The sequence below is a fragment of the Bacillus rossius genome, chromosome 10, assembly GCF_032445375.1.
Source record: "Bacillus rossius redtenbacheri isolate Brsri chromosome 10, Brsri_v3, whole genome shotgun sequence".
Classification (NCBI taxonomy): domain Eukaryota; kingdom Metazoa; phylum Arthropoda; class Insecta; order Phasmatodea; family Bacillidae; genus Bacillus; species Bacillus rossius.
The window spans coordinates 21,963,937-21,991,338 of NC_086337.1; the positions used below are offsets into that span (position 1 = coordinate 21,963,937).

The window sequence follows — 27,402 nt, forward strand, 5'->3', positions numbered from 1 at the left end:
ACTTATCTCGCAGACGGCCGCCAATCACAAGGAAGAAACCACTGGTACGGGTATACTTTTTTGCAGTCTAATAGGCGTTCAGATTTATTCGCGGAAAATGCCTGCCCTTAGGCATTTGTTTTTCACAACAACAAAAAATCCCGAGGCTAGTCGTGTGGCTGGACAATGCAGCGTCGCGATTGTTTTAAGTTTCTTCCATGAGCATGCCTACTGTCGGCACAGGGAATCACACAGCCTTCCAGCGAGGGAACAACGCGTCAAGAAACGCCCGGCCAAACAAGGCAACGGCTTCTCTAGTGAACGGGCTGAGACAAATAGTACGGGGGTACCTCATTGGCCTGGAGACCTGCAAAATTCGCGGTTTAGATGGCCTTCAGGATAGACTGCACATACCCCTGTACACTCGGGCAAATAACGCAAGTTCATTGTCTGCCGACTTGTAAGTCGTCTCAGCTGGTTTGTCTGTGATTCGATCCTTCTTTGGTTGAGGGTTTATAACTGGTTGAGATTCGTCCAGATGAACAGTAAGCCAATAGCAAAATTGTCTAAGAGGTATATGTGTTCGAATTCTAGAGCCTATCACCGAATGAATCCGCGAATTTTGCAGGTCTCTACTCACTGCAGACTGGAAATCGTTCGCACTCTTTTAAGTGATGCGTCCCAGACTGTGGTTTCAGCCGCGCAGGAAGGGTAGCCGCGGCAGCAGTTGCAGGCAGGTAGCACACAGGACGACCCGCCGCTGATGATGGACGGTCGCTCCTGAGGGATGCACCAGGAGCTGCGGAGGAGTGGTTGACGACGAACCCCCCGAGGGACTCTGCGTGCAGCAGGTCTCTGCCCGTGACGGCGGGGGCTCCATTCATACCTCGCCGTCACCTGCGGCAGTCCCCCCCCCCCCTCCCTCGCCCGGCTCTACCTGGGTCCGCCTTGGCCGGGCCAAGTCACGCTGTTAAAAAGAGTCCACCTTACATTTACGGAGAACGCTGTTTGCGAACTACCCAGGCCTCTTCGTAAATTCCTTTGACATGAATCCACAAGGATACTCTTTGTATACGAATATACAAAACCATTAAAAAATATATTTTTTAAGTCAACATCAATAAAGCACTTCTTCCTTATGGATACCTATTCACCTTGTTTATGACAGAACACGTCGTTTGGAAGTCGGGATACCGAGTAGTTTTTTTTTTTTACGAAGATTCAGTAAATCTTCAATTGCGAAGAAAAAAAAAGCTTCGTTGATTAGTCCGTAAATTTCCTGTATTTTCTAACAGTGCACTCTGTGTTGATTACTCCGTTTTCTTGTCATTACAATCACGTCAAACGGCATACATAGAGAGCTCCAGGTGAAAACCCCTTATTTACAACAATCTCAAGATTTATTGAAAGTCTCTGATTACTAATAAAAATTAAAGGTGTATATCCCGTTCCAGTTCATTATTTTTATATTTACATTCCATACGGGTTAGCTTGCCGATTTTTTGAGTGTCTGGACTTTCTCAATTTGAAAGGTATATATAGCATACATTTTGCATTATTAGCTAGCAAAAATTCATTTTTAACATTTTTGTGAAGAATGGATAAGGAGAATCAAATTGAATATTAAACTGGAACTTCTTATGTTTAAAGCCAATTTTACTGGCTTCTATGTGATATGGGTTAATTTCTTTCAGAAACTAAAAAATAATTTTAGCTAGCTTTTTAAAATCATCAGAATATTTTATGATTTTGAAAAATTAAATAATTTGTTGAAATAAATTTGAAATATACCACGAAGTAGCCAACAGCATTACCTTTGACAGTTTTTTTATTCCAATCGTTTCTCCTTGTACACCTATACTGCACAAAAATGTTAAAAATACTACTTTTCCAGCTAAATATATTACTTATTTAATTTTTTTTTTTAAGTTCGGCCACTAAAAGTCTAAACCATGTTTAACGTAAAAATAAAATAATGATCTGGAAAGTAACATTCCTCCTTAAGAGCCATTGCACTTGATTATGCAAGTTTCGTTCAATTGTTTCGTTTTAAGCATGTATTTTGGGACAGTAAAAACGGATAAAATAGGTGTTTTCTCGGGCGATTTTAGGTACGAAAAATTTTATACATTGTACTATAAGTGGTATAGGGTAATATTAAATTATATAATAAGATTATAGGTTCATCATTTAAAGTCCCATAAAGGTGCGTTGCCGACGCGAACACTGCACGGCAGTCCGGTGCCTAGCGCGTAGAGGCGAAGAGCCGTGTGTTGCGTGAGCCAGTGTGACCCTTAGCGCCTCCGCGCCTTAAGAGCTCGTGCACTCCCCCTTAAGTCTTGGTCCCATACGCCATGTTCGATTGTTCATTTCCTCGTTATTCATATTACTTAAAGCTCAATGACGCGAGAGTGTACCTACGCATTTATTGCCCTAAACACCCGTGCCGTTGATTAATGATTATGTGAAGCAGTATGCATGTATTACTGCATGGCTAATGCATGAAGCTGCATTCTGTCAATTTGTATGTTTGCTGAACACTAAATATCATTGTGCACTGTAATTCTTTTTATTTGTGCAAATGAACTGATATCATCATGTAAATTTAAATATATATTTTTAATTTATACATTTACATGAAAGCAGTTGTATCGCTACAACAAAAATGCAGAAATCTTGGTTTCCGATTCTTAGCTTGGCTTTTATGCTTTGTGTTGTCCAGTACATCCGATAGTTAAAGTTATTTGTAAACCTTTCACCAAATATCACATTAATAAACTTGATAAAATTAATAAAGGCCAATTGTTGAATATTCGATTATATTTCCGAAGGTAAACATATATAACTGTTTTAAACATCAATCACTATTTGGATTTTTTTGTAAGCGTGACTATTCAGTACTGTTTACAAAAACGGATTTAATACATGAAAATATAACCATAGCTTTGTGCTGTGAAAATTTTCCGTAGTTTTCTTGTAGTGTTACAAACTATTTCTTGGCAACAAGTTTCCACAGAAATCTGTTATAAAATTACAAACAAACAAAATTATATATTCATGGGGAAACTGTTTCAAAGGAATGTATTTATTTTAACTGTGAACAGCATTGGTTATTATTGCTTACAGCTGTTTACAAAAACGGATTTAATACATGAAAATATAACCATAGCTTTGTGCTGTGAAAATTTTCCGTAGTTTTCTTGTAGTGTTACAAACTATTTCTTGGCAACAAGTTTCCACAGAAATCTGTTATAAAATTACAAACAAAAAAAAATTATATATTCATGGGGAAACTGTTTCAAAGGAATGCATTTATTGTAACTGTGAACAGCATTGGTTATTAGGTACTGCTTACAGATTAGGGGCAGGCATTTTTAGCCAAAAAAAAAAATATTTGAACGCCCATTGGACTGCCAGCGCTAGCGGTTTCTTCCTTGCGATTTGGCGGCCGTCTGCGAGAGTTGCTACACGGGGCACTGAAAAAAAATCCCGTTCGCTTCCGCACAGAATCGTTTGTGATCGGTGTTCCAGAAGACGACGACGCTACAGTGTCTTGTATATAGTCTCGACTGAGAGAAGTCAGGCGTGCGTCAAGGGCACGGCGGACGGCGAGGTAGGAGAGAGTTGCCGAGACAGGAGCGCGGACGGAAGTGCTCCATGTTGGCGGTGCGCCGACTGTACCCGCCGCCCGGAGCCAGCTTCGCCCCTGGGCAGGACCGGTCCCCAGGTAACAGACTCCAGCCTGGCCCCCACGGCCCAGGAGTCCGGGGGGGGGGGTTGCCATGCTTGTGGAGGGGGGAGAGGGGTGGACTCGCCCCTGCAGCCTGAGGCCCGCGAGCGGCGAACCAGCAGTAAAAACTGGCCGGGCTAATTTAACAGATAGTTTTGGGAAGAACAGTTTCATTTGCATCCGCTGCCCGAAAAACGAAACAGAAGCCGCGGTCGGCATCATAGTAAAAAAAAAAAAAAAATGAGGGGGTTAGTGGCTGAAAGCGGCGACTGAAGAAATCACACCCGTGTGAAACGCGATGCTTTTAGGATGCCCCAACATTAGTGGCTGCGTGGTTTTAGGCTGTTTATTTTTTTTTGTAGTCGTCGCGTGGTCAACGAACGGGCAGCTTCGGTGAACTTGTTTCAGGCTTCAGCCTTGGGCTGACGTATATGCATGGAAATAATATACATTAAAAAAAATAATATGTCTTCTATGTACTGGAACATCTCATTAACTACGTTCTGAAAATAATTTCTTGCAATGGGGGAGATTATTTTGGGCACCTACGAAATTTGTAAGTTTACCACCTTGTGCCACAGATAAAACCCGAAGAACAGACAGAGAAAAATGAATACACAAACACACAGAAATCAAGCCCAATATCAGCCGATTTTCAAATGTTGAATGTAAAGACAGCAAAGAGAATCCCGTGGAACGAATTAGTTAGGACGATATCGCAGCACAGAAGAACACAGTGGGCTGAAAAAGACGAGATAGTTGAAAAAAAAACAGTAAAACAAACAACAATTTTGGACAACACAGCGACAGACGATCATACTAAAAAGTATTCTGGACACTACGCCGACAATACACTGACGCACTTGCGAACCCAGCGATGGAATTATAACACAACGATGACAGCACACACGAAAAACAGTGAGCTTCCCAAGACAAAACAGGTGCAACGTTTCCTAAACAAATTGTTTATTTGTAATATTCTTTTAATTAAATGACATAAGTATATCTGAATTTATTTAAACTGTGATCACAAGAAAACGGGTAAGGCACATTCAAAAATGCGTCACGAAAGTGTGCAAAAAATAAACGGAATGTTAAAATGAGAACATATTCTGCAGTTTGCGAGCGGAAAGGTAGTAGAGTTAAGTATGTTCTGGTGCAAGATCCCTCAGGAGTTGCAGTGAGGTACGTGTCAATAAATGACCATGACCTTGAATAACAACACGGCCGCCTTCAAAAAAAAACCTGAAAAATGATTAAAAATTCCTCGTAATTTTCATACTTATATGTAAAAATTGACGTTTACGGAGGAGAATATTCCGTTTGATTCCTTAAAAATATCGGAGACTTAAAATGTCCTATAGGAGGCTTAAGTTTCCTCCCAAACTAAACGCAAGCCGCTTGAACTGGACATTCATTTTTGACCTGACTACGACTTAAGTTTCACAATTCGAGTGAAATTTGACACCACGATCAGATTTTTCGACTTAAAACATATCTAATAAAGTTATTTCTTACATCAAGGATTTCAGGGTCCAAGCAGCACTCTTTCTGTCCCACAGCCTTATGCACATTTTTAAAATATATATTTTTTTATTCATAATAAAGCATTTAGTAAATCAGTGATATTGGAAAGAGAAATTACCTTAAGTTATTGGCAACAGTCTGGTTTGTTTGGCTTCAATTTTGCTAATGCATACTCCATCTAGACACTTCAGATTACTTCAGGTATGTTTGAGTGCACCCATTGGCCTGGCAAAGTGATCCGTACATTTACATCGTCTAATAAAAATGGATGTAGACATTTGAAAATTTGCGGTCCAAACATCGAACGGCTTAATGATGAAAACCGTTGGTTCGTTGAGGTCATAAAATTTAAAATGTGATACATTTAAAAAGCAATAAAACAGCATAAAATTTGGATTAAAGCAATGATACAATTTCATATCAGAAAAAGGGAAGTAGAAATTAAAAAATACCGACATGTTATTAGCATGGCCATCGACAGAAACCAGTGGCCTGGTGGTCAATACGTTTTTTGGGCTGGGCTCCTTCTCAATTATTTTATATTTTATGTACAACTTTTCAAACACCAAAATTATATATATATATATAATTCGTAGGAAACCTTATAAGTAATGCACAAAGCACAAAACACGTTCAGCTGAACGTGTTTTGTGCTGTTTGGATTACTTATAAGGTTTCCTAAGAATTCTAATAACAATAGAACATAAAAATTTCGTCCTATCAGGTTAAACACCAGCATTAAAAAAAAACCAACGTCCTTGATTGTTAATTTTAAACAATAAGTGACTGATATTTCACCACTAATACATTTTAGTATTGTCCCCATTTACAGTTAAAAACTGTATACATACGCATGTCCGTATTGTAAACAAAGGCACGTGACATTGTTTACAACGGCAGAACTCTAGAGCCGCCGGTCTCCGTGGGCATCCGTGATTAGCGCGCGTTCGGGGCCGCGAGGCTAGTTTGAAGACTGCGCCGAGTGTACCCCGGCGGGGGCACCCGGGGGGCCTCCCCATTGGCGGGCGGAGGGAGCATGCGCAGTGAGCTCCCCTCCGGCGCGCATGCGCAGCCGGCCCGGAGCGGCGCGCCGGCTCAGTCTGTCGCGGGCCGTCACGGCGGTGGGATCTCGAGCGGCGCGCGAGAGGACCTCTCTTGTCTGGTGCAGCCCCGTGTGGCTAGTGAGTGCGTTCGTTGCGGCGGGCGAGTGCTTCGTGTCGCGAACAGGGAGCGTGCAGGAGGGAGGGCGTCGCCCCATGCCGGCCGCGCAACGCCCGCAGCATGGTGGCGCTCCGAGCGGCGGGGGCCCGTGATGGCGGAGCGCGGCGGTGGCCCTTGGGGCGCGGGCACCGCCAGTGCCTGCTCTACCTGCTGCTGCTGCTCGTGTCCGCCGAGGTACTCCTTGCCCCCGTGTCAGCAGTCTGTAGTTGCTTTCTCATTGGGCCGCTCGAAGGTATTTAGGCCATCGCCGAACGAATCCGCTATAACGGTAAATATATATATGCGTGCATCACATAACATTTAAGGTTTTTAATCAACACTAATTTACGTCACGTCAGAGAAGAGAAAAAGATAACCTCTAATCCAACCTCGGCCTATCGTCAAATTCCGTTAGTGACGTCTGAATTTTGAAATTAAAAACCAAATTTCTCTTGCTGGGGGGGCCTTCAAAACTCTCTCTTTTTTTAATCAACAGTCATGACAACTTTTCTTTCAGTTGCAGTGATATTTCGGTGGATTTCTGTGCCCCCACAGATAGACTCACAGGTATGTCTTCCCGGCTATCGGCCTGTGTAATCGATTCTTAGCCTGAATGTTGTACGCCGCCACGTACCAGTCAACTATGTGACACGGTCAAATATTCCGCGTGTTCTGTTGCACATACTTAATTTACTATCTAGTATAACAGTAAAATAAATGCCGAGCTAGAATTTTATCAACGTCGAAATTTTAAAAACTTTGAAATAAAGTTTGACTTCGATAAAAAAAGCTTTTTTTTTTATCCATAGGAAGTCCATAACAGTAATAAAAGTTCATTTATTTATGTGTTAATAGGGACACATTATTATTTATAATACACTAAAATATGTTAAGTAATCGTTAATATGAACTCACTGCACCCACCTGTCTGACTTTGTAGGAACGCGTAGAAATGTTAAGGGGAGTTCCTTAATAAAGCTCGCGTGCGTTTAATCTGTACGACGTGGCCTTAAGTTGATAGGCATAATTTTATAGTGACTTAAGTTAATCGTGCTAAGATGCTAAAAATTACATACGTGTTTTGCAACAGTCTTTCGTTGAGTGGTGGTAGCAATGACAGCTTCTTCACCATCCGTTTGTACTCGTTTTTTGAAGCTTATGAGTGAAAACCAAGTTCGGCAATGGAAGATAAAAACGTGTTGAAAACAGGACGAAAACTGTACCTTAATTGTGTTTCAAAACAATGGATGTTGCGTGCTTCTACCAATCGGTAGCCGTGAGGCATTGCGATGTGTGTTGAGAGCGAACATCGCATGTCTTGTTGGTCGCAGACCGCGTGCGACGGACATAGTGTGTCGAGTAGCTACTGGTCTCTTATTTGATAGGCTAATTCTCGAAAGAAGAGCCTGTGTTACCCATTTTCCCAACTGTCGCTTGCATTGTATCTCATGATGTTTGTTTACGAACACCTACAACCAGATTAATTTGTTTACAAATACTTTTGAAAGATTACCAGTGACAGAAGGATACCTAGCCTCCATATACTATTGACACAAGAAACGTGCACCATACAGCGGGAAATGTTTCCGATACATTGTAATGTTTCCCGAACTGTATCTGAAATGTTTTTTTCCTATATGACCCCATTTTTTACGTTTAAATAAGAAAAGCGTTCAGAGTCCGGTTAGTTAACAAATGCATGTGATATATAACATTTTGCAAATTGCTGACTGTAGTCCAGGGGTTTATTTTTGGGTAGGCACGGACTGTAGCGCAGGGGCGTACGCACAGTTTTGGGAGCCCGGGCTCTATCTACCGTGGGGCCTAGTCCCCTCTCAGAAGGTTCTCCGGAAAATGTTTAATATTCAGATGAAAAAGGACAAGTTTTGTGGCTTTCTAAGGGTAATTTATTTCTCTCTGGAGTCCAATGCGTATAATATATAATATTAATCATAAGAATTATTTCAAACGTATAATTGTATATCAACACAATACACATTAATACCTATAAATGTCACAATATTAATTTTTAGGATTAAAATTGTGTTAATATAAGGTGAATACGACTCGTACGTTAGTGTAAAATGTTACAAATATGCAGGCGAATGTGTAGATTCATTTCATTGTAAACTGCCCTTATCAGTTGTTTTTGGTTGATTTGCTTTTCTCATAGTTTTAAAAATAAACCTAGCGTTTAACATTTATTGTGTATTTTTATAAAAAAAAATTTCCAATTATCAATGAGTTTTGTTTACTTTCATCAAAAAACCAGCGCGAACAGTTGAGATCATTAGAAGATGCGTGTAATTTAAAAGTTTGCAGAGCTGCTGGCTGTAGTCCAATTCTGGCTGTAGTCCAATCCAATAAACATGTCACATGACTAGTGACAGGAAAAATAAGCGGATTCATTTAGCCATAACAAAAAAAAAATTCAATGCTCATACATCTAAGCAACTTCCGCTATTGTCTCACAGTTGACAGGGAAAACTCTTGGCCAGTGAGAGACCCTAAACCAAAACAGCACCGAACTACAGGCTTCCCAGTTGAGACGTCTCACCAATCGGTAGCCAATGAACTGACGATATTTACCCGAGTATGTACAGGACTATGGAGTCCTTCCTAGACGTCATTGGAACCGAGAAAAAAACTTTTTTTTTCCAATTCACTGCTGATAATTTTTGGGAAAAAATTATCATACTTAATTTTATTTACTCTGGTATTTATTTTCACATTTCCAGAGATATTACGCGTAATTTATACACTTCCGTGACCAGAACAATTTTTGATAATAAAAAAAAAACAGCCTTTGAAATGTATTCAAACGTAAATTTAAAAAATAATAATAATTTTGGAATCAGCTAAACCACTAAACAAACTTTAATACTTTCGAAAATAATAAGATTTGACACTCAAACGTTTATCTGACATTTGGAGGTTTTTAATTTCACCCGCCCGTCCGCCAAAAGTATGAAGTTACCAAACATTTGACGGACGGATGAAATTTTTACGGCCATATTATTGGCTGCAGGTCACATGATTGACGGACGAATAACGGACGGACGGATACGAAGGGCTATTAAAATTCCGGCCTATTGCCAAATCACGAAAACCTTCGTTGTGACTGCTGTCGTCGGGCGCTTCGTAACGACATTTAGACACTCGCAACTAAGCTCTGTTTAGAAAAAATTACTTTCCGCTAAATTTGGGAGGCATTCTGAAATTACATTCATGGGCTGCTTTTGCACTCACACCTCTCAGTCTTCTGCGCCTTTAATACGTCCCGAAATATTCAGGACTTAAAATTGTTGAACTCTTAAGGCCACGCTGTCCTTAATAGCGCTGAGCTGTTGTTTGTTACGACTCTATAGTTTTCCTCCAAATGCCAATCTGGAACTAGATTTTTTTGCAATAAAAAACAGCTTATAACGTTATTATAATTAAAATAGTTACAAGAGAATAGTTTAGTTCTGCATTAGTTTTACGAGCTTTTAATGAATCGTCGCTGTATATCTCGTTTTCCTCCGAATGCCAATCTGGGATTAGGTTTATTGCAATAAAGAAACAGCTTAGAACGTTATTAAAATTAAATCAGTTACAAGTGAATAGTTTATTTCTGCATTAGTTTTACGAGAAGTGTTTATCCTTATAGCTTTTAATGAATCGTCGCTGTATATCTCGTTTTATTCTAAATGCCAACCTGGAATTAGGTTTTTGTGCAATAAACAAACCGCTTAGAACGTTATTAAAATTAAATCAGTTACCAGTGAATGGTTTATTTCTGTATTTCTTTTACGAGCAGTGCTTATCCTTAAAGAATTTAATGAATCGTCGCTTTATATCCTCAGAAAAATAAATTATGTGCTGTGCCTAAAAATTAAAGGCTACATTAAGTAGGGTATTTTATGTCTAGCCACTGCCACAAGCTATGAGCATAAAAACTTAGACGTTCAGTCAGTTCGTCTCAACACTGTCAGATACCTGAAGCTCGTGTACAAGCTATTTATTAATGTGTTTCCCTCGTATTATACTTCACCCTTAATATTCGCTTTTATTAGTTTGGGATTATTTTACGGTTGTTGTTACTCTGCACTTTAAACTAAAACTTGCAAGTAGATTGTCCAAGTTTTCAAAAACTTATTTGTCTTTATTCTAATTTAGCATTTTCAGTGGTATATGCTGTAGATATGGTAACGCAAAACATATTGAATAATAATTTTAAAATATATATTGGAATAAAATTTACTAAAGTATGCAATTAAAAAAAACTAATGTTTAAAATATTCGTAAGGCGTATTTTGGTTTCAAAGAAGTAGTTTCACGAAACGTCAAAGCTATTGTAACCATTATTTGCTGTAAATCTGCATAGGGCCAGTTATATTTAGGATTATAGATTAATTCATGAAAGTGAAATAAATTTCCTAACAATATTTTATTTCTTTTTTTGGTGAATTTTCTTACTATAATTATATATTAAGAGTAACGATAATAGAAATTAAAATAATTAACACAAATAATATTTGCGTTTCACCGCCTTTGACTACCAACTACGGATTCGAAATCAGCTTAAGTCAATGAATCATTCCTTCGATTCGAGGATTTAAAAACGCATCAAACGAAACAATAAGATCCACTCGATTCAGAGTAACCGTTTATAAACTACGCTTTACGCTGGAACGCAGAGTAAGAGTGATACAATTTGTAAACTTCTTGCGTTTCGTCTTGAGTGCCTGCCATCTTTATTATGAAGAACTGCATTTAAAAAAAAATGCATGTTGTATAATTGTTAACACAATTTGCACCTGTAAGCATAATATCTATTATTTTTTGTTTAGTGTTTCTATTACGATTTAGATTGCTAATGTTTTGACGTAATTTTTATTCAAAATATTAATGTGAAATCCGAAGAAAATTTTTCTTGTGCAGCTTTGCAAGTCTCGAGCTGTAGAGTTCGTGTTGTCTTGCGATTTGCGAATTTAGTAAATGACTGTGCTATGGCGCAGATAATGAACCCAGCCTAAAGAAGGGAACATTAGTGCCTCCCTGCTGTATAGCTAGTCGCGTGACTTCGCAGAACAAGTGTACATTGGCCCTGTGTAATATGCGTGAACTGAGATAAATATAACAGCGTCAGTGTCAGTTATAATAGCAGCCACTAAGGTTACAGAGTGTATCAGCTTATTTTACCACCTACTTACTTTGAATTAAACTGAAGATGTAGACGAAATAAGTTTTTTTTTTAACATAAATAACCAATTCGAAGTTCCCGTAATCTTCTGGTACAACAGCATGAACTCCACACACACAAATAAGTGTGTCCATTGTCCATTGCCTGCTTCCACATTTTACCTTCCGATAGAATTGCGTGAGATGAGTCATATGAATTTTGTAATTTTAAGAGTATTTTTTTATTCTTCGGGGCGTGTCAAAACTACCAACAGTCCTATAACTAGACACACGGAAATTTCGCGATTCGTCGGGCCTCAGGGTAAAATTCAAAATTAATAGATGTGCTCAACCCATGTTTGCTTTCCCATTGGTTGACTTCTTAGCGAGAACATTTTTTCCCCTTTTTAATTGACATTAACTAATTCCCTTACTCCTCTCCAAGCTGGCACGGTCGTAGAGGGGTGTGTCCAAATAACTGCGTTTGCATTCATTCATGCGACTAAATGAATGCGTGAAATTTCCTTGTCTCTACTTGTAATGAAGTTCAAGTGTAAAATGTCATGCATGACAGTTTGTCGCCAAATCATCATGCGAGTTTAGACAATTTATCCTCGTTTAATTGAATATAAACATTTCTGAAGCAGCTTATTGTAACTACTACATCAAATAATGTAAGAGGGCCATTCTTCGTCATCTGCCACCACCAGTAGTTTCCACTGGAAGGAAGGGGATAGCGTTGGAGTTGGGATCCGATAGGGGAGGGTTCCGGGATTGCATTGGGCCTATGAGTTCGTGATTCTCGCACTTGCAGTTTGAGTGAAGTCGTTCATTCGCGTAACACTGTTCCGCCCGTAGCATGGCTGGATCGCTGGGAGCTCCCACCCTAGCAGAGACCTGCCGCCCGGCGCATGTCTGAGCGAGGCTCGTGGCCGGCTGGACCCTACTCCCACTGGTCTCTTGGCGACAACACATTATCTCAGCGTGACCACTAGTTACCGGCCTAACATCGTCCCGAGAACAGCCATCCCTGGAGCTTGCTAACCACGCACTGCCAACTCTACTGGACTCGCGGCACCAACCTACTGGTCAGTTCGACGTTCGCAAAGCGAAGTTTTCTGCGGCTGTTGAATGGGGGAGGGGAGGCAGCAGAAACCCGGGTGCTGCGGCGACAGTTACCCACATTTTGACGTCCTTCACAGACGTATTGCTAAAATTAAATCCTCCAATCTGAAATTCTCTTACATGTTATGTGTCTTCAAATGAATTTTTCAATGGAAAGTTTTTTAACTGCTTCACGTTCATTATTGTTTTCATCTGGGAATCTGAGCTAGGTTTTAACGATGACCTCTTTTTTCTTCATAGAGACATGCGGATGAAACCAAAATCCAGCCACCTCTCTGTTGCTTGTCGGAATCATCATAAATTACAATTTTCCACCAAGCTCTTGTTTCACCACTTCACCTAAGGGTTTGCTCTAACACAAAACAATATGAATGGACTTTTTCATTGGTTGGTCGAAGTCAACAAATATTAAACTTACGACGAGATAACAGGAAATAAATAAAACAACGCAAACTTAAAATCCCTTTTGATTTCTTTGTGTAGTCCTTTCGTTCGGATTTTTCTCGTAACATGCACTTCAATTCCTATGATTTGTGTGCATAGATATGCACACCTTTGACATCGAACGCTGAAACGATCACATGTGAAAACATTTCTCATGCTTACACTTAGAGCAGCAGTTAAAATGCTTCAATTGTACTTTGCGACTTAGAAATGTGCATGTGCGCACAGTCACCATCATGCAAAATTGTTTGGATATAATATTTAACTTGTAGCTTTTTTTTTATGTATATGAGAGTGTAAGCAAAACATTGATTGAACTATTAAAGTCAAATAGTGTTGTCAACTACATATATTATTACTTTTTTTCATAATCATAGCCCGTACTATATTCTGTTTATATGTCCAGAAATGTGGTTGTGTACAATATCATCATTTTAAGCTGCTACAGAAATTGGAGAAAAAAATAAAATTATAACGTAGATGTGAAAATACCAAAGACAATGTTTCGCTTTCTCCAGGAGTACAAACATTGTTTCTAAGTTTTAATTTTCTTCGTGTGCAACTGAACTTGTCTTTTACAATCCAGAATGCCCGGCATCTACGAAACAGGGAAATTATGGAAATTCAGAATTTATGGTAAAACTATGGAATAGTCAGGTAAATATGTATTAAGTCAGAGAATTACAATGAACAGTGTGCACAAAGGCTCAGACTGTCTCTCCAAACCATTAACTGTATCATTGTCTATTGCATCTGGGTTCAGTCTTTGCTGTGTTAGAATGCTGATGTTGCGGGTATTTTTGGGCAGGGTTGTATCTTGTAGCTTGTGAGGCTGAAATCCATTTGTAATGTTGCATCGGACTGTCATGCAAAAAAAAACACAATACTTATGTGCATTTTGTTACTGAGTAAACAATTTTGTCACGACGTTGACGAATCCGTAACGTATGACGGTGTTCCGAAGAAGAGCAGAAATTGGTAGCAGTTGACTTCTATGGAAATCGAATATGTTTTGGGCAGCGAAGAGTTGTCAAAAATTATTGACTAGTCGGGAACAGACACGGACTTGCGATACGCTTGATACGTTCACTGAAGTGAATATATTCAGGTCAATGCCACCAAACGCGGTGGAGTTTCTGGACTACTTCGGCACGCGGGTGTAGCCTAGCCGTTAACGCTCATGCGCTCCAGACTTCATCATGATAACCTTCCGTCCATGATGCGCGCGCACTTCACTGCATGAACCAGTCATGTTCATGTGAGTTTTTTTCTTTACTTTTATCTGCAAAAATTTGGAAAGTGGACATGTTTTCTCCGTAACAGTTCTGTAAAGAAAATAAATACGACTACGTGTACGAATATTTTAAAGTGAATTCAACAAGTGTCTCGGAATTTTTCACGTCTATAAGCCATCTACTGAAAGTTCGCATAGGCTCAGTTGGTTCATTTGCTACTCTATTGTGGCGAGGCGATCTTTGTGCTCTTCAGTCACCAGTCGGTGTTCGGACTGCCGTGTGTGCGCCTGTGCTTTCAAGCCAATGTTCTTTGTGTGTTATGAAAAGAAGAAATTATATTTTAAGTTAATAATTCTGTAATTTTACTTGCGTTGAAAAGATTACATGTTTCAGTTTTTCCCGCCACAATGTTAAACATTGAGAACAAGGCTGAGAATGAAGCGATTTGTTCACATTAGTAGATACTTTTTGCAGTGAAATAATTTCAACACAAATGTTCTTTGTTTTGTTTTTGGTTGTTAAACCTTGTTATTTAATCGTACAAAACTAACCATTACTAGTTCAATCACCGACTGCCACACCATTTATAATAATAACAAAAAATTCCTAGTTAACGAAAGAACCGGGAATTCCCGGTTCCGTTGAAGACCAGTACAGAAATTCCTGGATGCCCTAGGAGCTATCCTAGCGCGGGCAGCGGAGTGGCGAGACCCGCAGCGAGTGACTGAGTTGCTTGCCCCGACCGCCTATTCCAGCAAGTTGTGAAGTGGCAGCGTGGTTATGCAAATTATCAGTCCAATTTGAAAGTTAATCTCAGGATAAAAACAAAAAAAAATTGAAAAGGGTATGCTGGTAAAAAGTGGGAGAATCGTGAAAAGTTACTTGTTAGACATTTCCTGTTAACGTATGTATTTTGTATTCCCCATAAAATGCTTTTAAAATATAGCATAAAGTCACTGCTGCTTTTTCTTCATAAATGTTTCGGTTACAGCTGCGATAAACATTACTGAAACGAATAATGAAGAGGTAAAAACAGCAACGTTGTATTTTGCCTTATGCCAGAATTTTCCACCATTTCGTGTTTTCATTGTCGAGTAAAAAGAGCCGACAATCAATAACTCTTCAAGAACAGGCTTTTTTTTCTATTTTTACTTTCACACGCACACCTGTAGTAGTAATTTTATGCAATCACCTATATTCATTGATTAGATTGTTCACAAGTGAACAATGATTTTAATGAATCGAAACTGTTTTGTGTTTTGCTTTTAAGAAGTGTTTCAATCAATGGACTAAGACACATAATGTAAATAAACTTAATGTTTCTTTCCATTTCCTGTTATTGTTCATCAAGGATATTTAAGTCATGTTATGGAAATGGGATTATATATATATGTGTGTGTGTATATATATATATATATATATATATATATACACACTGCGAAATTCATTCCAAAAGCATAGGCCTACATATTACTTGTACTAACGGTTGTAAAATAAAATCCTTCTAACTGTAAGCCTATAAAATATCAATAGTTATAGGTACATGGTATCTATTGTAAAAAATTTAACTATTGTTTACGATACAAAAAAATGACTTCATTGAGTATCTAACTCTTTTATGAGCATAACTTAAACACAAGAGTCTTTCTAGTTCCATGATTGTTGTACAAATGACTCAATTTTTCTGGTAAGGATTTTTATATCTGTCAGGAATGTATGTTATGAGTAGACAACTTCTTAGTTTGAGTGCTCTTCTCGTGTAGGCTACATTAAGCTATATTTCAAGCTCTTCTTTCGTTGTTTATGGGATTTTGTGAATCTTTAAATAATTTTCTTTTTACCTAATAAATCTTCCAATGGTCACAAACGTTGCAGAACGTTTAGTATTAAGTGCCGTGTCATTAGAAGACTTAATGAGATTGATGTAAGGATTTCTGTTCTACTGCAAGAAGATTAATATCCATAATCACAATATGTGGCAGGTGGTAGTTTTTGTTTTATGTCAGTGTTGTCTGTCACAGCAATGAAAACATTTATCGTAAATACCTTTTACTGGAGCCAAGGTTTAAATATACAAAGAAAATTATGATTGTTAGAGACATTTTTATTTCGCGGGAAAATTTGATGACGGGGTAGACTTCAAAGCGTTGTGTTATTGTTTGCTACGAATCGATTGACTGCGATTGACAAGCCATTAATAATGCAGTTTCTGTGCAATTGTATGTTGAGATTCACCCGAAAATAATGCACTATAAACTTATACTACCAACCATAGAAATAAGAAGAAACTTCAGTTTATCAGTACAACATAAGTCAGTGAACCCTAATTTTTTAGGACGTCAAATAAGTACCTATAATTATATTTTTATACATTTTGTATGTATTCTTTAACATAATATTTAATTTTAACTGTTCTTGTGTTGGAAAATAATATCAATTTTTGGTTGCCCTTTTTAAGTAATGAATGCTATTGATTTTGTGTCTTGATTTTGTATGTCTGAAATAACGCCTTTTTCCTTAACCTCAACTATATTTGTTTTCAGTGAATTCAAAACACTTTAAACATTTAAATAAATTAATTGAAAGCTGTGTGTGTTGCATAAGTACAAGAAAATGTACAAATTATAATATAAATATTTAAATTACATTTTTATAAAAAAATATTTACATCTTTACAGTTAATATCACTCTTGTGCTGGACAGTTTTAGAAACATTTGTAAACATTGAAACGTATTTGTTTAAAACACACCAATAATAATACATTAGGCCCAATAGTCTGTCATTCTTGTGTTGGCCATTAAATTTGTAATCACAGTCATTTCTTGTTCCTTAATATTCAGCTTTGTTTTGCTTTCCAGAGGAAGCATATATATCAGTTTATAAACGTACTGAAAACATTGTAAGAATCCATATCAGTTTATAAACGTACTGGAAATATTGTCATAATCCATATCAGTTTATAAACTTACTGAAAACAACACCAACCTCACACTCCCAACTCCAAATTAACATAACCTCTTAAAGCACACAAAAAAAATCAATAATTTTTCATGAGTTGCCAACATCGACAGTTGCCATGATGTATGTAGGTAATTTTGTATTAGCTGTTTAGTGGAGAAACGACATAACTATTTTACTTATGTTGTGTCTGCAATAAATGATGGTTTTCATGACCATCTAAAGCTCCTAGTAATTGGCTGAAGAGTTTCTTTTGTTTCAAACTATGTGCCTACATGTACAAAAGTTTAATAATGCTTAACTCAAAACAGCCAAAACAGTGACTTAGGTTGTTCCTAAAATAAATGATTTATATAGATATATATATATATATATATATATATATATATATATATATATATATATGTGTGTGTGTGTGTGTGTGTGTGTGTGTGTACGAAAAAATACTTTCGTGAAACACAACTGTCCCTTCGCTTGTATTGATATAACCGAGTTGTTTGGAACTTGCCTGTTTCCCAGTGTGCCGATTGCTTTAGTTTACACCTGAATCAAAACATCTTGCAACTAGGCTAATAGCGTTCAATAAAAAATAAGGCTAATGTAAACTTAACCTTACTTCATAACCAACTACATAGCCTACATGTCTTTCAGTAGATAGCTTAAACATATTCATGTACAGTGATTTGCTTTGTAACTTAAGAAATTGTCCCATAATCACAAACGTAGGAATACACTTATTATTAAGTGCCATATCCTTAGAAGATTTAATGTGTTTGGTGTAAGGATTTCTGTTATTCTGCAAGGAGATTAATATCCGGAAACACAATATGCAGCAAGTGGTAACTTTGCTCGAAAAGTCTTGTTTAATTCACTTTAAAATGTTTATACACGTAGCCGTCTTTATTTTCTTTAAAGACCTCTTAAGGAGAAAACATGTCCACTTTCCACAATTTTGCAAAGGAAAAATCTCATACCTTGTGCTACTTTCGAAACGTGAACATAACTGGTTAATAATATTAAATTTTTAGAAGTCTATTTATGGGTATAAATGTAGCTTATCAATTTTACTTAGAATTAGTGTATTATTTCTTTGAGTGTACAGGTCTGGTTTTGAAATTTTGGTAATCACATGAAGCCGAACACGCAAGCTTTGACATCGTTCGGTTTTGACGTCATCGAACTTCGTTATTCTTCACTCTCTTAAGAAACATCCGTTACGTTTTTTTTTTAATGATGTTCCTTTTTTTACATTAACTACACATTCAATAGTTACTATGTTTTAGAGCAACTAAATGTAACACTCACAGAAGCAAGAATGCGTGTGAGTGCTAACAGCGTACTTTATGTCAACATTCGGTATTCTTACAATACAAAACGTAATATGCACATGAACACACAAAATCGTGTTATTGTTAGTGATAGATCTGTAAAAAATGAAGGTAATTGAGATACACTAATTAGTGGTATTATTTTTAAAAAAATACGGTGAATTAGTTAGCATCTATTTGAAATAATAAGCCCGATGGCCTGATCGGTCAGTGTCCAGTTTGAACAAGTTGTGACTTGTCAGTCGGCTTCCAGAGCCGGAAGAGTAAGGTCGTGTTTACCGTGTCTGTCGCGTATCATGGTCCATGATTCCTGGTGTCAATTTGATTTTTGAGAAAACATCCGAAAGATTATTGTGCATGTGGATCTCTAACGAAGTAGCATTTTTTAATGTTTTGACGTTTTGCACAACTCCCAAATCTATAATTGACTTTGTTTTGGCAAGAAACAACTTCTCTTTAATGGCACGGGCTTCGTTCATAAGCATTTCGACTGATTCATTTTTTTTAGAACAAGGGTTTAAAAGCTCTAACTGATTACAAGGGCACAGATCTACGATGAATCTACAATGAGATTACACAGGATATTTTTTCCTTGATTTAACTCGGTTTTGCTCGGCTCACATAACTTTCCAATTTTTCTAGGGGTGTTTCTATTACAAGTTAGATTGAAGAGAATCATTTCGTTTGAGACGTATTTTAGCGCAAGTATTTATAAATTCGGCTTTTAAAGTCGCGCTCGTAATCACCACCTGAAAAAAGCTCTGAATACATTTAAGAAGTTTTTTGATTCTACCTAACATCTCGTCGTCATTTTTGAACCCATACTTGCAAGAGATTCAGTTTCTTCGGGAGTCGATGATATTTAATATCATATGTTTCAACTAATTATTAAGTTTTTACCAAACTGTTTGTACACGCAACCACTGTAACTCGTTTCTTTCATAGCTATGTTTAGATATAATTTTAAACAGCATCTTAAACTTACAAAAAAATATTCACTTCAAATTCCTGTACTAAGCATGTTGCCTGTTAGTTCTTTTTAAAGCATTTATAACACGCGCACTTTGTATAGGAATAATCAAATCCTCATAACAATAACCGTTCCCACTTTGCGCAGTTGATTAAAGCATTATTATGAGCAGATGCACTACTACATGACGTCACTTGCCGGGCTGAAAGTGACGTCATGAGCAGAACGATGCGCAAGCGATCGAGGTAACGTCCCTCTATTAACCTTGAGCTTATCCAGCCATATTTGTCATACGTTGTGTATCGGTAGGTAAATGTATTTTTTGTGAAAATATTTCTACTCTAGGTAAGAGTTAAAACCTGTTTCTTCCAGTTACATGTCTACTGTCGGAACACCAGTCACAATGATTCTGCGCAGAAGCAAACGAATCCTGAATGGCTCTGTCAAATAAGACAATGGTTTTTCCCGCAGACGGCAGTCAATTACAAGGAAGAAACGTCTGCTAACATTCCATTTTTTTTATTTTAAAGAAACGTAGTTGAAAGACGTTTATCTTGGTTTCAGCCGTTTTTGTCATAATTTTTTTTATGTAATCTAATATTAAGAATTTCGGTAATTTTTTATCATTGTACACAATTATTGTTGCAAGTTTTGTTTATAATAGTGACCAATGGATACTAATAATAATTGTATATACCTATTCGTTTCTTTCAGCGTGTAGTTCTACAGCTGCAATAACTAGAGACCGGAAAAATTCGCGAATTCATCTCGCGATAGGATAAAATACAAATAGTTATACCTCAGTGTTGCCTCTGCTCACAACTCACCTGGATGACTCTGGACCAATGAGAAACACCCGACCAAAGCTTTATCGAATCACAGGCTGCTACGTTGGGACGTCTCACAAGACAGCAGCCAATGAGTGGGTGGCATTTGACCGAGTGTACGTAGAACTGTGGAGTTCATCCTGGAGGTCATTGAACCCGCGAATTTTTCCGGTCCCTAGCAATAACACTATCAAAATACGTACTTTTTTATGGTCTTAGAAAAAAAAATAAAAAAAATACAATCTAAAAAAAATGTATAAAAAATTATAATTTTCGATTGCATACCCTACATGGCGTTCAGGTGTGTTTCGCGAGAAATGCCTGGCCGCTACGTACCGCACGCTCGCGCGGGGTAACGGAACACTGCCCCACGCCGGAGCCGGTCCCGACCGCCTCGTCATGAACTCCATGGAAATGAGGCTGTTAAGGCAAACCCGCCGTGAGAAGAAACCCCCCTCGACGCGATGCCCGCGCCCCTGGCGGCCGGCGCTCCAGTTACCGTCGCGAGCACTCAACTCTACAGCCTGTCTCGCGCTAGACTGCAGTGCACAGAAAATTTTGCCATATTAATACCACCCGGCTTGTTAACAATCATATTATGTATTCTTGAGGCGCGTTATGAAAAAAAAAAATGATGAGTGTGAATTTTAAAGATGCGCGCGAGACGTGCAACGAAATTTTCACAGGATGAAAGAATTGCTAATTACAAAAGAAAAGACTACTACAAATCTTGCAACTTTTAACTTTTAAATCTTATACTTTTTGAGTGATATTGAGTACTGGTCCATAACATTAAAAAATATATATACATATATATAAATAGATTGTGAATTTTAGTGATAGAAAATGTGTTTATAAACTTTTTCAAATATATTTATATAAGTGAGGTTATGTATAACGATGTCATGTTGCTTGTAAAATTCCATCGACGCTGGCAGGGATTGTCTTTCGAAGATTTAGTAGTCTCCTGGCCGTTTTCATTGGAGTTTTTGAGATTCCCGTATGTATAATTTATTTGAACTATAAATTAAAACATAATTATGTAATAATAATTAAAATTTATCTCGTTTATTTTAATAAATTAAATAGATAATTTCATAAACGTGTTTATGTAATTAAATAGATAATTTCATAAACGTGTTTATGTTAATATTGAATATTGAGTATTTATTTAATGTTTTATTTCTTTGAATTTATACTTTACCAACCGTATTTATATTATCACTAAAGTCTTTTTATTAATTTATTTTTATTAATTATATGAATACAAAATTAAAGTAGGATTTTTTTTTGTTATGCCAAGTAGGTATAAACTTCTAGTTCTAACGCGCGTATATAAGTATAGAACCCATATGTTTAAGATAATATCGGAAATTAAAATTAGTTTTAATATTTTTACTATTAAACTATACTATTAAACTATTTATAAAACTATAGAATAGTGTCTTTGGATGTTATTATTACAGCCGTATTTACGTCGAAAGAAAAGAAAATTATCGATTCTGAAAACCAATTTTAAGGGACCGGAAAAATTTCAATACGCATACCTCTAAGCAGCCTCCGCTATTGGCACACAGTTGACAGGGAAAACTCTTAGCTAATGAGAGACTCTCAACCAAAATAGTACCGAACCACAGGCTTCCCAGTTGAGACGTCTCACCAGTCTGCAGCCAATGAACAGGCGACATTTACCCGAGTATGTCGATTACTCTGCAGTCTCTCCTAGAGGGCATTGAAACCAAATTTTTTTTTTCTGTTTCTACCAATTATTATTTCACAGAAGAAACTATTTTGCAGCGGTTTGTTATTATTAATAATAACGCATTAAATTCATTATGTACTATGGTCAAACAGAGCCAAAGTTCTTAATAAAAAATTATGTAAACATTTTATGACAGAAACGTTTGAAATCAATATGGCGTTTTTCATTTACGTTTACTTAGAAGTAGAAATGGAATATTATGAGCGTATGCTCTTCATGAAATACAGTATTTCTAAAATGATCAACCAAAATGATTATACAAAATACAATGTTTCAGGTACTTACAATTTAAATTTTTTTATTGCATTATAAAGTTTTTGTCTACAATAATTTATACTCTTTGGGTATATTGACAACAGAGCACAACGAAAAAAGGACAGCGCTAATAGCATAAATCGTGCATTGGAAAGACTAAATTGCACGCCGCAATGAGATACGCTATTAATAGGGCCATGCATTTTTCGTGAAATAATCTGATCGCTCATTGGTCTGCAGTAAGGTTTGCCCACGCTTGTGATTGGCGGCCATTTAGAGTGTGTTTGCTTCCGCACTGGATGGCTGTGATTGGTGAGCTGAGAGCATACGTGTGCCTGAAATAAACCCAGCCGACCACGAAGCACAGACAACGCTACAAAGTTTAAACACACAGCTTGTATTAAAATCTTTTCGCAAAAAATGCATGACACTTAAAGTATTTCAGTCTAGTAACCGAACATATTGTTCCGCGAAAACTCACTGCCTCTGTAAATCAAATTTTGAATTAAATTACAATTCACGCGCACAAACTCTCTCACACACATGCATTCATACAGTTAGGTGTCTGCTGATCTTCAGTGCAATTTTTTTTTCAATAAGTGCTCTCTGAATACTTGAGGAGACCGAAGGCGTACGTATAACACTCCGTGCGTGGCTGTTCCAGAGACTGAGGAGAGTTATACGGCATGAGGCTGGTCGTACATTGTCTCGGGACCAGAGATGTACCTTTACTTTCACGTGTGTTGTTTTGTGAGAGCGTATCACCCACCTCACCTCCCCCTCCCCCCCCCCCCCTCTCCCCTTCTCTTCCGCGCTGCCGCCATCAGTAACTAGGAGCCTATTAGTTATTTATACGATACATCCTGCCCGGACGTCCTATTGGAATGTGGTTTCTCCCGTCCCGCGGTTACAGGATGAAAAAAAAAAAAACCTGGAATACACGGGAAAATGTCAGGAATAATACCGCGTTCCTCTAGAAGCGGTCGAACACTCTTAAAACGAAACTAACGTTTACCCTGTTCCATTTCATCTTATCCGGTCTGTGGACAGTTTCTTTCCGTAATGGACCGCGCGTGAAGCGAGGAATTAAATGGCCGGGCGTTCCGGGCTGGGAGCTGGAACCAACACTTTCAGGGCCAGACAATAATTAAACATGTCGAGATTATTTAGCTGGTCGACCGTGTAATTGCTTGAATTGTTCTTCAAACAAGAGCACATCATGAACTAAGTAATGAGCTGCTCTACTGAGTAATTGATTTTTTTTTTGGTTCTTGCCGTACCCGTGTTTTTGAAGATCGATTCAAGCAATGGTCGTCTCATCGTGACTCAACTTGTACTGTATTTTGCGGACATACTTGCAACTAGCTATTAACGTGACTTACAATTAGCTAGAACATTAAACCTGGCTTTAGACCCATTATTAAATATATTTACGTTTCATGAACGAAAAAAAAACGTCTGCAGACGCTAAAAATAAAAAAGTCACAGGCTAAGAGGACGCCAATTTTTTTTAAACATACTTGGGCTTTATTTATAACGGACTCAGAGGTCATTCGAAACGTTTTAACTCCAAACTATACCAACACAAACTTTTGACATTTTAAGCAAAAAAAAAGTCTTCTTTATAATTTAATTTAAAAGGATATTGATTTTATGATTTAATTTTAAAAGGATATTGATTGTAACATTAAAATCTCAATTCATAATCCCAACGTTTACACATCGAGATATTAAAAAAAATGCTTTTTCTTCAGGAAAAAAAAAACAAATTTTATATTTTCGTTGTTATTCAATTTTTTATAATAATTTATTCTTTGGTAATTTTATTTAATGATTTCGTTAAAACAAGTCTTAGATACATATATTAATGTTATTAAATACATGAAACACACATACCAAGTTTGTATGAAACACATGCTGGGTAATACCTGTGCAAACCGTGTGAAAAACTTAAGAGTATACCTTTTTAATGAATTTTAACAACAAAAAAGTGTTTTAATAAAAAAATGTCGAAAATCAAGTATAAAGCTGGGGTTAAGGATTTTTTTTTTTTTTTCCAGTATTTATCGGAGCCGTTTCATTATATAGTTTAAAATGGTTCAATAGTCGACGTAGTTGCTCCGGCAGCGAATTCTAGCGGCGGTTGCGGAAACTACGTGTGATTCGCGTCCAGAAATGTAGATTGAAGACACAATTTGCGCATATTTATCACGCTTGGCGTTATTTTAAAAAAATTTACGTTAAATTCCGTGTCCGAGTGTTCGTAGTGTAAGTGTAGGTATTTGCAACACGAGAACACGTGAATCTGCTCGTCACCGAGGTTTTCCATCTTTGGCGGGTACTGGGAGACTCGTTCACGTTGTTTTTGATCCTGTGCTCCGCGGGCCTGCCCCATGGGAGCGTCTCTGCCACATGCCGGCTGATCTGAACATTCTGAGACCTCTTCCTGGCAGTCGCCCCCGCCTACACAACTGGAACCTAGATCGGCTGACTTAAACCACAAATAGAATATATATTTATTTAACGAAAGGTCTAATTCCAATCCATTACCACTCCATGAGTTTACTCATTAATAGGGGCATGCACATTTCGCGAAAAGATTCCGAGACTAGTTGAAAGTTAAAACACTATAACATCGTCTGCGTTTCGTGACTGGGTGAGATTCTGTCGGGTGCATGTACACTGTGAGAACACCAATCACAGTAATTCAGTGCGAAAGCAAACGTGTCCTGAGTTGCTCCGTGAAATAAGGCGCCGACTTCTCTCGCAGACGACCGCCAATCACAAGGAAGAAACCGCTGGTACGGGTATACCATTTTTCAGTCCATTAGGCGTTTAGATTTTTTCGCGAAAAACGCCTGCCCCTACTCATCATTAATGTTTCTTGTGATTTACAGGAACAATAAATTATATACTCATAAGGATCTTATCATTTAAATTGTAAATTAAATTGTAAACTAAATTAAAAATATTAAATAGTTAATTCCTATTCTGCGGGAAATCCACGACAGTACTGTAAATCCGCATTCTGTGTGGGAAACACCCATACTATGGATAATCCTCCTCCTGTGGGGAAATATCCGTCCTGTGGTGAAGTCACAGTCAGATGTGCCGATGGGTCTGACTTCAGTTCTTTGATGTTATAACTTTACTTGTTCAACATGACTGGCAGAAAGCAGGATGTTGTGTGGCTTTTATTTGAGCATGCTGAAAACCAAAATAGGAACTAATGAAATTAAAAAAGCTGGATTATAACATAAAAAAAAAGTTTTTTTTTTTTCCAAACTGTGACTGGAACTTAGTCTTGATGTAATCGCGAGCGCACGACGAGCCAATCACATTTGAACACTTCTGTGACGTCAGTGCGAAGAAATTCGTGGACGTCCAGACTTCCATCGCGTTGTGGGCGCGGTGTTACCGAACTGATAATCAGACCTTTTTGTTCGATTGATGGTAAACCAGTGCTTTCGTATTGCTACAATTTTATTTACGCGTTTTTTTTTTGTTTGCTTCTCTAAATTAGTCAAGGGCGTATCTGTGTCGGTGAGGCGGGATGATAAGCGCGACGCTCGCTGGTGCTTCTAGCGCGGTGTCGCCTCTGAACTGGCGCGCAGTCTTCTTCCAGTGCACAGGGAAAGTACGAGATTCAGGCGGTATCCATAACACTATATGGCTAGGAAATTAAGATAAATGTTTAATGCATATCCCTGATTTGTTTTCGATAATGTACCGGGCGTTTCATGTCTACAGGTGTCCTCAAAACACTCTCGTTTTAGCCCTTTTCACTCTCCTAATAATGCAGTTTAAAAACGAAACATGGAAACATAACTACCTATCAGCCCTCAGCGCATTTTTAAGTGCTTTTCGTAAACATACGCCACTTGGATGTCTTGAGTAGTTTTGAAAGCGCGTGGTTTCTTCTGAAGCCCTGCGCACCGTGTGTGTGCTCGTGGGATGATTGTGCCAGAATAAATAACAATTTTAGATTCAACAAATTTTTCTCGAATAGTTTAAATAAATCTGCTTTTGAACCTTAATGGTTGTCGTATGTAGTGTGAATGTAATTGCAAGAAAACAATTTTTTTTCTCTATGTTTTTTCGTCCTGTTAAGACAGCGTGTTAAAAATAATACATGTTAAAAATAGCGCGTTCACAATAATACATCTTAAAAACAGAGTGTTCACAATAATACATCTTCAAAAGTGTTTACAATAATAGGCTACATATTAAAAATAGCGTGTTCACAATAATGCGTGTTAAAAACATAGTGTTCACAATAATGCGTGTTAAAAACAGCGTATTAACAATAAAACTGTTAAAAAAGAGTGTTCACAATAATACATGTTAAAAACAGCATGTTCACAATAATGCAATATTTTCTGTCACGTCGAAAAAAATAAATTATTAAATACTGTAAGGGTAAGATGGCATTGTTAAAATAGTGGGCTTCAACTTTCTTGAAGCCAAAGATAGGTAAAATTATATAAATTTAATAAAGTTGGTTTTAAAGCCAAAATATCGTAGCCACAAAAAAAAAAGCAGTCTATCAATGCTAGCATTTCCATTATGTTTTATTGATGTAATCGTTGATTTTAACGCCATATTTATTTAATATCAAGGAAATCTGTATGGTTATTATTAATATATTACTTGCTACAAAGGCAGGTAGTGCAAGGAAGTGCCGACGTGTTTGCGAGGATATTTCCCTCGACACTCGCCATATATCACGGCGCTGTGGAAACTGCGCGTGAAATACGGCCAGAAGAGGCGCCGCTCCGTGTTTGTCTCCAAGCCCTGTGCATGGGGGAGGGGTAACTCGACTCGCTCGCCGCAGTTAGGAGTGGGGAGGGAGGAGGTATAAAGTTAAAACAGGTGTGCAAGCAACGCCATCGTCCGGC

The 27,402-nt window shown here is 37.7% G+C and overlaps 1 protein-coding gene across 1 annotated transcript in view; it reads left to right on the top strand.

Moving 5' to 3' along the window:
* The first annotated feature begins 6,359 nt into the window (after window positions 1-6,359).
* Window positions 6,360-27,402, top strand: part of LOC134535835 (protein jagged-1b) — a 356,686-nt gene continuing 335,643 nt past the window's right edge. Inside the window, exon 1 of the mRNA XM_063375156.1 lies at window positions 6,360-6,631. Coding sequence (XP_063231226.1) covers window positions 6,518-6,631 — 114 coding nt within the window. The 5' untranslated portion in view covers window positions 6,360-6,517. The remainder of the gene's footprint in view (window positions 6,632-27,402) is intronic.